This window comes from Micromesistius poutassou (assembly GCF_964030765.1).
Source record: "Micromesistius poutassou genome assembly, chromosome: 17".
NCBI lineage: Eukaryota > Metazoa > Chordata > Actinopteri > Gadiformes > Gadidae > Micromesistius > Micromesistius poutassou.
In genome coordinates this window covers 8254562-8266516 of record NC_140287.1, presented here as the reverse complement: position 1 = coordinate 8266516, position 11955 = coordinate 8254562, and the positions used below count along the sequence as shown (strand labels likewise).

General features: G+C 45.7%; 2 protein-coding genes across 2 annotated transcripts in view; one reads left to right on the top strand and one right to left on the bottom strand.

The window, feature by feature from the left end:
• Positions 1-110: 110 nt before the first annotated feature.
• On the top strand, positions 111-2316 carry siva1 (SIVA1, apoptosis-inducing factor). Its single transcript, XM_084482580.1, has 4 exons — positions 111-272; positions 615-809; positions 1020-1185; positions 2097-2316. Exons 1-4 carry the CDS (start codon positions 152-154, stop codon positions 2143-2145), a joined length of 531 nt encoding a protein of 176 aa, XP_084338706.1. The 5' UTR covers positions 111-151; the 3' UTR covers positions 2146-2316.
• A 3721-nt stretch (positions 2317-6037) lies between these two features.
• The window catches only part of zbtb42 (zinc finger and BTB domain containing 42), a 7321-nt gene continuing 1403 nt past the window's right edge, over positions 6038-11955 (bottom strand). The window contains exon 2 of the mRNA XM_084482356.1: positions 6038-11815. Within this exon, the coding sequence (XP_084338482.1) occupies positions 10059-11801 (1743 nt within the window). The 5' untranslated portion in view covers positions 11802-11815 and the 3' untranslated portion in view covers positions 6038-10058. The remainder of the gene's footprint in view (positions 11816-11955) is intronic.

Here is an 11955-nt window from a genome sequence, read left to right as displayed (position 1 = left end):
CATGTCTTGTCATTTTAAATGTTTTTCGTTCGCGCATATATATGAGTTCCCACGTGACAGGAGGTCCGACACCGGATTGGTTGGAGGTGACACTTTTCCCGGCAGCAAACAAGACCGAGCAGGAGCGCATCGGTATACCTTAAACGCAAACATGCCTAAACGTTCATATCCGTTTTCCGAGTCGTTTTCATCGCAGTATAAGGTGCACGTTGGACAACGGGAGTTGAGTCAGCACGGTGTCTTTGGTGGAAAATACAGACAGGAAATATACGGTAAGCATTAAGCAACATAAAGGCTAAACATCTAGCGTAGCCCCGTGTTAGCTACACAGGGCTAAGCTTGTTGTTTAGCCTTTAACTGGATGTAAACAGTAGAATTGCGAGGCTGCTTATTCGATAATTGTGTTAAAAAGCTACAATAAAGGGTACGTTAGTATCCCTCTCCGCAACTACAGTGTATTGAAAGCGGAAGCAATGGCCACATGTTTTGTTTTGTTATTCTAACCTTCTTCTGCTTTGCTTTAACGGTACACTAAACATGATTGGATAGATCAGACCATTAAGTCAAGTTCTTATGAAACCGTTTTTTTTTAACAAATTGATCCACCTCCACAGAAAAGACCAAGAATATGCTATTCAACGGGGCCAGTGCTGTGATGGATAAAATCTGGAGTGTGGACGGAGGGGCGAAAAGCACAGCAGCACAGCCTTCTCAGCCATCTGTAACCCCCGCACCCAGCCAGCTACTGTTAAAGGGACAAACGCTCATTGGACAAAATGGTAGACTAACGAAAGCAAAGTGTGCACAAGGTGAGTTGGCGAGGCAAAAATATTCTTCGGAAATTCTATCATTTGCACTGTTCAGGCATTTATTAATGAGGAACATTTGTATATTCAATATCTGCATCGTAGCTACAGGATATTCCATATCAAGTCTCTTGTATCACAATGCCACAGGAGTGGTGCACTTCTATGGTCTAAAAGCACAACCTCAGTAAGTTAAATGTGTGTCCATTCCAGGTCAAGCTGAGGCAGTTGGTTCGACACACTGCGGGGTGTGTCAGAAGAGCCAGGGCGTGGGCATCAGGGCTGCGTGCTCCCAGTGTGACCGGCTATCCTGCTCCTCCTGCATCCGCCAGTGCTCCTGCTGTTCCAGCCAGTGCTGCTCTGTGTGCACTGTTGTAGAGTGAGTTGCTTCTGCAAAACGTTGTATTGGATCTGTCGACAACCGAACAAGCTATTTTGGCTAACTTCCACTAATGATAATTAGGCCCCTAACAACATCTAGGTAAAATCGTGTTGGAGATCATAATTGTATGATTGACACCATTCCATTAGTCAAAACTGATCAAAGGTGACATGTCACCAGGATGTTCAATCTGGGCCTGATGGCATGTAATGTACTCCCCATAAAGTCTTTTCACCACAAGTGGTAGGAAATTGCCTTGTTGTGATGTAGCCCAGCGAGTACTGCCAATCTGCACTACTTAAGAGAACATTTTACACATGCAGTCTAATCCATCCAGCTGCATATTACATGCATTTCCTGCTTAGCCGTTAACCTCTCATCCGTGACCACTTCTGCTTTACAAGGTTGTCTTGTTTAATTGAACACAATGCTGAGGGAACCTTTTTTTTGGCCTCGTAGCTCAAGTTAATTTCCCAGAAATGTATCACTGTTCAGACATTTGAAGAAGAACACTATATTGGAAATCAAAGCAGCATATATAGCATCAGCTGATTGATTTCTCAAAGTAGACAATTTTTAAAGTGATCCTTGACTTTGCCTGCTAACTGTTTGTTCACCTCAAAGAAGACTTTAAATACGGGAATCAAAGCGATTGAGACAGCATCGTCACTGAGGCGTTTCTTGTGCAATTGCATATTCTCTAGAAGACAAGAACAAATGTTTGTTGATTAGAGCACAATATTTGGGTTAATGCAGCACTCTATTTAATTTCCTATTCCATTGATTGATCACACATGGTGTATCCTACGAGAGAATTCCTAGGCGTTTCATTATTATTTGATTGTTATTATGAAGTAAGCGTTGTGTGTTGTATTTTTCTTAACTTGTGTTTCTCTCTTCTTCTACAGTTATAGTGGTCAGTTTGATACAATAGTGTGTTGGAGCTGTTCATCGTGAAGCAAGACCAAAGGAGAAGATACCAGAATTATGATTGAGCACTTTTGATAACACATGAAATATTTCTCAGACTGCATATTTGTATTGTATACCTGTATTTTTTGTATTTGTTTTTAAATCCCCATTGAGTGTTATATGTTCATATGAGATACAATTCACTAATAAACTTATGTAAAAATATATTTTTCTGTATCAATTCTGTGGACGTTTTTGGGGCGGGAGGCAAATTCTTACTTGAATTCGAAAAATCGAGCTTATCGACGTTCCCTGTTGTTACTTATTTCGACCTGTAGATGGCAGCAAACGGCAAGGACTGCTCACCGATTCACAGCTAGGACTATGAAATTAATAAAGAAAATATGCCTAAAATAAGTCTGACTGGATATCAGCAGAAACACTGAATATTACATTAATCGTGTAACCTGCTTGTTTCGCCCGAATGTTGACGCACCTAATAAATTATAACAAATGGCACTTGCGTTACTCAAATGTGACTCAACTAGGGTTCAACATTCTTGCCTTAATTGACTGGACTAGTGAACAAACGGCTATTAAATGGTAGGCTACTCCCACTTTTACTGAAACTGACTCGTGCTCATACAATATAGCCTACTTTAAACTTTCTTAACAAAATTTTGAGTCATGCCTAGCATGCAACGAGGAAGACCATAGTTGCTTAACGAATGCATATTGACTTGAGTACAAAACATTAAAATACGTTTAAGTTAAAGGGTTTATATAAACACTTGGGGTCATCTCAAACTGATATGGTGTGTCAGGAGTTCATTCTTTGTATGATCCTGCCTCCTAAAGCTTTTTGCGTCCGTCGCAGACGGTATCACCCTCATCGGATTTTGACAGCCATCTTTATTTTTCCCTTAATCCACAACGGTAATATAATGATTCACCTTTTTATCCAATTATGTCCATTCTTGTCTTGAATGGCATCTTTAGTTGTTGTGCCGTTTAACTCTTCAATGCCACCTAGGTATAGATATAGTAGTGAAACATCAATTTGCTAATCTGGTTAATTTAACAAATACTCCCACTGTTCTCTGAAAAGGCTGCACCATTCTTGCAGAGGACAAACAAGAGGCCTTCTCAATAAAAGCTCAAACATTTCAGTAAGTAAGATGGTAAACTTCATTTCAAGTGTAAGCCACTTCTAGCGTCATCCCCGACACACTACAACCGCATCCAACTGCCCACACTGTTGATCGAGCACTCCACACACAACAGTGGATGGGATGTGTTAATATTAGCCCCAAAAACGCTAGTGTGCAGCTGTCTGTCTCCTCGGCACATCCCCATCCCTGACACACTAATGAAAAAGGTCACGGTGCTGCATCCAAAAATGGCCCCTCATCTTCTCCTCCCTGGTATGGGGGGGGGGGGGGGGGGGGGGTGGGCCTGAGACGGGACCAGGGGCCGGGCACAGTCAGCCAGTGGGAGCATGTGGCTTTGTCTTTCACCCATTCTTCTGGGGACCAGCTGTGGCCTGGAGTGCGCGTGTCGGACCCGATGATGCTGCTTCTATAAATATGCGTCAACGAGTGTGAATAAGTGACAGCTGTGCAGTGGACCAAGGACATGTTGTCTTGGCACTCTCAGGACAAGCCCCGCCACACACACACACACACACACACACACACACACACACACACACACACACACACATACATTACACACAAAGGCTACCGCAGTGTGAGCTCTAGTTGATATGCATGTATGCCCTTTCAGACCGTCAGACATACTATAGACAATTCAGCCCCCAACTTGTGAAGTGCAGTCTGGAACTTGAGAGCAGCGCTTCAGTGGCGGATGAATGGAAGAAGAGCCTATCAATTGTGTTGGAATATTGAATTCAACTTTGGCGTTCTTCTTTGTATACGTGCGGTTAAGAATGCAACTCGCTGCAGAACTCATCATAAGGATGTTTTTGTTTGTGGGGGTCTTGACAACATAAAGGTGTTTATGTACATGAGGGGTGTGTGTGTGTGTGTGTGTGTGTGTGTGTGTTTGTATGTGTGTGTGTGTGTGCTTGTATTTGCGTGCCCTTTTCAAGTGTGACCACCTGTCTTGTGTTGAGAGGAATAAATAAATAAATAAACACGGGCCACACCAGCTGTCCCTGGCAGTATGTCCGCTCAGAGGTCAAGGGCTCCAACCGCTGGCCTTGTGAGGGCGGTGGCGGACACATACAACTTTCCACTTAACTTCTCTTAAGTGGCCTCCTCCCTCTATCTGTGTCTCTCTCTCTCTCTCTCTCTCTCTCTCTCTCTCTCTCTCTCTCTCTCTCTCTCTCTCTCTCTCTCTCTCTCTCTCTCTCTCTCTCTCTCTCTCTCTCTCTCTCTCTCTCTCTCTCTCTCTCTCTCTCTCTCTCTCTCTCTCTCTCTCTCTCTCTCTCTCTCTCTCTCTCTCTCTCTCTCTCTCTCTCTCTCTCTCTCTCTCTCTCTCTCTCACACGAACACACACAAAAGTAAGCACCAAAATGAGTCAGGTTTACAGGTTTAAGCCGAGCAAGAGGAATGCTCTATTACACCACCTAGTAAGACTTCACACACACATCTCTCGCTCCCCCTCTGCAGCTAAGCTCTGTCACATGGCAACCCCTCAGTTTCCACGTTGAGTGCATTCGGTTCATAAGAGTAAAGGAACCTGCTCGCCGCACCCGTACGCCTTTCCCATAAGTGCTGCTGCTGTATCTTTCGGGGGCAGATGTGGTGGGAAATGTGGGTTGTTGGCTGTAAACGCTGCATCGGAGTGCATCCAGAGGAGGGGTGTTGACAGTGCTTAGTGCTCCCAGTGCAGGCCTTCCAGGGCCCTTATTTACTGTGAGGTGCCCATGGCTGAGGTTGTCTCTGAATGAATGAATGAATGATCTTACAGGGACATTGGTTTTTTTTGTATTTGTTTTTTGTTCTTCTTTATGCTGTGATCCACTGGCGGGCCCAGCGCCACCGTGTCTTCTTCTTTGTGTACAAAGTACGCGCATGGGGAGAGGAGCCAGACAATAGGGCCGGCTGAGCTACTACCCACGCACACAATGGAACCGCGGGATGAAGCCGTGGTCTGGAGGGGGGTGTTGGCTGCAGGGGTTGGATGGATGAGTGGATGGATGGATGGGGGCAGGGACACGGCTCTTGTCTATATGGGGTTTCCCAGAATGGGTGTTCTGGGGGGGGGTTGGGGAGGCTGGGAACCCGAGCCGGTCTCTATTGGGCTCACATAGCAGTGCAGCTGGATTTACTATAGCACAGCAGCGGGGGGATAATTAAAAGCCATCTCTCTCTCCGTCGGAAGAAAGTGACTGAGCAAGTGGCGCGACGGAGATCCCAAATTAGAAGCAGATATTTGGAAAGGCAGTTTGTTTACGCACCGTTTTGCTTATATCTACAGAATGTTTAAGGGCTTTTTTGGGACAATTCAGTCATTTTTATGTTTATAATAACTGTATTACCTAGAATGACTTTAGTTATGTAACACTGGATTTATCAGCTTATTATACCACCGCACCTTGATGGAATGGTTGCTGTGCCCTGTCCTTGCACTCCATTTCCATGTCCGTGGGGATAGTGACTGTTTGACCCACAGTGCTCTATCACATGCTGTTGTCTCTGTACACATGGCATTGATGCCCTGCGCCCACACACACTGGCTACTGCTGCTGCTACTCAGACCCCAGAAAATCCCCCTAGGAAGTGCACTAAAAGACAACTCACTGTCTCCTAGAGGTCCTTACTGTTATTCCAACTTAATAGAGGAAGTTTTGATTAAACTTTAGAACGTTGTTATATTTTATAAAAAAAAAGTGTGATTAAATATGCATATAAACTGTAAACACAACTCATGCAAATGAAAGAATTCCACAGTCAGAGAAAGTCGTTTCATTTAATCTATGCATATTGTAATAAAGAACTAAATCAAGATTGTCACATTTTCACAGCAGACACACAAGCACACTTGAAAAGCGCAAACAAAAGAAAAACAGCAGATACATATTACAGATCGAAGTAAATTGCCTCGAAAACTAAGCAATGTCAATTATTCTTAAGATTGTCCTCTAATCTCTAGACCACTAATAATCAAGCATTTGATTACTATAAAATATACTTTTTTTATTTAAAAAAATTATATTAACTTCTAATGGCACTTCTACAAATGTAATTAAAAAGACGTTCATTGACATGTAGATGCTCTGTTTTGAGTCAAATGTTGCACAAGATGGCAATGCGGTCATAAATATTTCTCATGATTATACACAATTTCACAGTTGGAACCTGTAAAAAGAGAAACATTCCAGTATCAGTGAAAGTCTACCAAACATACAGCAGGAGTTAAGCACAAAATAATAAAAAAAACAGCCCCAGGTCAGAGAAATGCTATGTGTTTCTGTACAAATTGGAGTTCGGTGTTTCACATTCAACAAAGGCATCAAATAAAAGAAACAAGACTTTTGTTAGCTCCTAACAATCGTGGCTAATATAAGCCTAACAGAGTGCATGTCCCCAGTGTTTACACACTGAAAACATATTTATTAACACAGTGGTAAACTCAATATCTCATTCTAATCTCCAAAAGCAGCCAGAAGAAATAATTTAAAAAAAGACTTCATTTTGTTTTTAGATACATCTATATATATATTTATATAGACAGAAACGAACAAGTGAAATTATCATTTTGACCGGAGTCTAGGGCAGACAGTACAGTGTATAAAAGGGGGACTCTCCAGATACAACACTCTGCAGTGTGTCTACAAGGCACATTCTGTGATCTTCCTGGAGTTACAAATGAAAGGACTGAAAAACAAAATCAACACAAAACATGTCTTTATACATTGTTAGTTTACTTTCTACATTTGTACACGTGTACATCAGAGTTAAACTGCACCATGTTCGATTTGCGCTGTAGGATCTGAAAAATAACGGTGAACGAAAAGTTAAATCAACAGTGCGTGTGTGTGTTGAATTTACTATTTAATGTTGTTTTTTCTGCACCAAGGATTTGAAGAAGCCTATAGAGTTGACCAATCAAAGTCATGCTTTTAAAGTAAAAAAAAAAAAGAAGACAGTAATCCAAATTAAACCCCCAAATATCACAACCCAACTATTCCATGAGTTGCCATTACAGATTACCGATGATGGAACGGTGTGAATAAATTGCATTTAATCTTCCAAGAGTTTAACTCCTGCTTTTGACTTGAACTCCTAACAGAAGACCCCTCAAAGCGTTTATTAATAAACATAGAAAACCCTAAAAACCTAGTCCTGGAGGGCTAGACCAATGTTGACAAGGTCGTTAACTTCCTTAAGCCACCGTGGTTTCTCATTGGCCAGGTTTGCCATGTGAGGACGACTCGAAAAGCAATACTAGGGACAATTAAGATAATTCTCCTGATAGATGTGCAATCAAGTTGCCATGGTATCATCCCCTACATGCAAGAACAATGGAGCACTTATCTACTGCATGCTGGGACAGCCAGCTCCTCCTTGATGCAGCCCCACAATGCACCTGTTTACAGTCTCCCCTCACTCTGCCTCTGCTGAATGCCTTCCTCGCATTCCAAAGGCTCCATTTAATACAGAAAAGTGCAAAGAGAGCCCTGGCGAGCTGTCTCCCTCCACCACCACCACCACCCCTCAGCAGGAACAGAGCCCCACAATGTTTCCTTGAGAACTACCTGGGACATACGAGAGAGGGAGGGGGGGGGAGAACAATGGCGATATTGTCTTACTTCTATAGGTAGCCTTACTCTGTATCCGTTGTGCCCGTGCTTGTGAAAACAACAGTTTTCTCGGGTTAAAACAGCGAGGGCACAAACGCCTCTGGTACGGAGACCGGAGTACGGGGGGGAGGGGGGAGATAAAAGGAAAAGGTCAAAACCCTCCGGGGAAGACACAACTTGGAAGCCAAGGAGTGACAGCAGCCACAGTAAGACACCTGGCTTCCTCCGCCCCAGCAGTCCAACATGGAACACACAATCAAAGTTTGATAAATATTTCTATATATTTACATTAAATATACAAAGAGTAAGAAATAGCAGCCTAGACAATAGTGTTGAAACTACATGGATGCTAAAAACTAGTGCCTCTCTATGATCAGTGGGACACATTTTCAATACTTAAGTTTTGCGTGTGGTGGATGGAAATAAAATAAAATAAAACTATTAGTCACTATATGCTCAGTGGAAGGTCTGACAGCCCACAAATTCAATAGAAGTACCGAGAAATGTCTTTCAAGCTTATAGAAATCAGATTATACGTTTAATAAACCCTGAACCAAGTCCAACTAATAAATAATTATCATCAAGTCTTCTCAGGTAAGATGAAATGAATATCATCAACGTTTAGTGCTACTTGCAGGCAAGAAGTAATATATAGAATCTAAGTGAACTCCCAACAGTCAAAACAAAAAACATGTTTAACTAAACAAAACTGCACATTCTGCTTCCAAAAGTTCAAGGTAAATTCTACCCAAAGTGAGAGCGTGAATATTATCAGTAGTATCTTGGACGCAGACAGGAAAAGGACATGATATCATGTGCATGTAAAAAAAGAAAGAAAGTACAAACAAGTTAGTAGATCCAGCAGTAGGCAATAAAGCGGAGCTTTGAGTAACCGCTAAGCCTGGTTACAATTGATGGTAACCTATCCATTATTGAAACAAGAATAGTGTGTCCACATTCACACTCACGCTTCTTCCCAGTGTGTCCTCCACACCGTCTATTACCGTGTTCACCATTTAACATGCCATTAATACCAGGTAACAAGGCAGATTACTGCCAACTACCAACATTACCTCCTGGTATTAAGATACGTTAGCATTTTCAAAGTCCATGTAGGTCCAATTGTTGTGGGTTTATTTTAAGTACACTGGGTGAAGAACTAGAGTTTCAGGAGGCACCGATATTGCAGTGTAAACTGCGGTAATCCATTATCTACATGCTCATCTCTGAACGGCGAGATTCCTTCCATGTGTGTTCACGTGACATAACAACATAAACCTGGTCAAGACAAAACATACATATTTGTATATTAATGATCCAGACTGAGATAACATTCAAGTATGGTGGTGTGTTTTTCTTCTTTAAAAAAAACGTCTAAAACCTTCATGTGAACTGAGAAGCAATGCTCTGCCTCGTTGAAAAAAAAAATATTTTCTACCCTTCCTCTTGGTAATGAAACCTCAACCGTTTACATTGCCTCGTGATAATTTAGACAAGAATTATACTATAAATAAATAATAAAGTAGGAGGCAAAAATAAAATAAAAATGAGATATTGCTGATTTACAGTACTGCTCTTCTGTGTGTACGACGAAACGTTCATTGTTCTTTCAGATGATTGCTCTAACATCACTTCAGCATTGAATATTGTTCCTCCGCTCAGCAGACGCACGCAAAAGGCCTTTCTCTCTGCAAAACCGCCTGAAAAACGCATCAGATTGACACTCATAAGACAGAGAAAACAAGTGCATCGTCCTGTTTGTTCAACCTCCCAAATGGATCCAGATGGACTTCCCTCAGCAGCACACACATAATGGGGAGGTTAGTCTCCAACCTGCCCTGTCTCCGAACATCATGCATGCCTATTACATGGCTCACTACCAGAATATATTATATTAGCTCCAGTTTGAAATTTGTTACAACTCTTTTAGCTTGAGAAACGCCTTGTGGGCGGATGAGGGGTAGAATTCCAGAAACGGACGCGTCGACTCCAGCAAATTCCCAGTGTGTTCACACGAAAGAAAGAAAACAAATAAAACATAAATCAGTAGTAGTAGTCGTAGTAGTAATAGTAGTAGTAGTAGTAGTAGTAGTAGTATGCAGTGCAAGAAGAGACCCGTCCTGTTACGTCTCTCCTGCCATGGCACCAGCGAAGAGTGTTTCTCTGTGTGTGCGGGTTGGTTTAGTTTCTATCCGATAGTCGATAGGGTCTTCGTGAGGACGCAGTGGAACTTCCTGATGTGGCGGTAGAGGTCCCCCGACTGCGTGAAGCGCCGCTCGCACCACTTGCACGCGTGCGGCTTCTCCCGCGTGTGCACCACGGCGTGCCGGCTCAGGTTGTGCGAGTACTGGAAGCTCTTGCCGCACTGGCCGCACGTGTACGGCTTCTCGCCCGAGTGCGTGCGCTCGTGGCGCTTCAGCGTGTACATGCAGGAGAAGGTCTTGCCGCACTGCGAGCAGGTGGGCACCGAGCCGTCGGGAGACAGTTTGGCCCGCGTGCCGTCCTTCTCGCGGAAGTGCGAGCTGAGGTGCAGCTGCAGCACGTGGGGGCTGGCGAACACCTTGCTGCACAGCGGGCACACGCAGACCTGCTGGCCGGCCGCCGCCACCGCCGCTGCCGCCGGGGGCAGCAGCAGCACGCCGCTGGACGTGGAGATGTCCGAGGAGGCCAGGTCCTCGTCCTCGTCCTCCTCCTCGCTGTCCCCCGCCAGCAGCGCGCCCCTCCCCCGCCCCTCCCCCTCCCGGCCGGGGGCGCCCTCCCTCCCCCCGCGGTGGTGGTGGTGTTGGTGGTGGTGGTGGTGGCCGGGGGGGCGGCGGCGGCGGCGGCCCCCCCGTCTCCCCCCGCCCCCCTCCTCCTCCTCGTCCTCGTCCTCCTCCCCCATCATCAGGTCCTCCCCCCGGGAGAGCAGGGCGGCTGTGGAGCCGTTGTTGCCCGGGAAGAGGGCAGCGAACCCTGTCACCACTGAGCTCCTGGCACTATTCCCAAAGCGCTGGCTCTCCGGGCTCATCGGCTCACTGTCCTCCTGCTCTGACAGCAAGTCGTGTTCGTCTTTAACAAGTGGCTCAGTGCCCTGCTGCTGGCTGTCGGGGGCCAGCTGTCCCGAGACGTGGGAGGGGTGTAAGGGATCTCTGCTAGACAGAGGCTTGAAAGACAAATCCAGCGCGCAGTCCATGTCATCCGAAGCCATGGACCTCTGGGACAGGGCTACGGCGCGGCTACTGACATCGGCTTTTGTTTTTCCAGCTGTTTGGACACAGGCCTCGGCCTCTGCCGACACATAATTGACACCTACAAGGTCCGGGGACCGGCCGGACTGACCGTTCGCCTTCTGCCAGCTCTGCACAGAGCGATCACACAGGGTGACAGCCAGCCCCACTTTGCTGTCCGTGTCAGAGTCCTCGGCGGGGGGAGGCCTGTGATGGCCGAGGGCCGGCGCGGGGGGCTGTCGCCGGACAAGCTGCTTGCCGGCCTGCTCCCCGTCCGAGGAGCTCTCCCTGTCCCCCGTGCAGCCCGCCAGGCCGGGGCCCAGGCCGGGGCCCTCGGCCGTCCTCTCGTCCAGCGGGGACACTTCTTTATCTTTCAGCTTGCCCTTGCACACTTTGACGATGTCGTACATGTGGAGGTAGCTGGCGGCGGCCAGCACGTCCTCCACAGGCAGAGTGCTGAATTCCAGCTTCCCCTCATACATAAATTCAAGGAGCAGGCTGAAAGCCGGCGCTGTCACAATGTCACTGTTCAGATGCACAACGTCCCTTTTGTCTAGCTGGTCCCTGTAGAAGAGGTGGAAGTACATGCTGCATGAGGCCAGCACGGCCCTGTGCGCTTTGAATCGAGCCTCCCCGACGAGAACAGTGCAGTCACAGAGGAAACCTTGGTGACGCTGCTGACTCAGACACTGCAGCAACTGGCGGCTATGGTGTGGGAACTCCATTCTACCTTCATAACCTGGTGGGAACAGGAAAAACAGGATTGTGTATAAATGCAATGCAGGTGTTTGAGAGGGTGTCGCGGAGGTAGCAACGAACGGGCATTAGCGACCCAGCGACGAGGTGATTATTCCCCAGAACCAAACAATGCGAACCGTC

Bases quoted from the DNA above. Each gene is read 5' to 3' on its own strand.
- siva1 (XM_084482580.1), top strand. From the start codon at position 152: ATGCCTAAACGTTCATATCCGTTTTCCGAGTCGTTTTCATCGCAGTAT. The intron at 810-1,019 runs GTGAGTTGGCGA...TGTCCATTCCAG, and splicing joins GAAAGCAAAGTGTGCACAAG to GTCAAGCTGAGGCAGTTGGT. The intron at 1,186-2,096 runs GTGAGTTGCTTC...CTTCTTCTACAG, and splicing joins TCTGTGTGCACTGTTGTAGA to TTATAGTGGTCAGTTTGATA.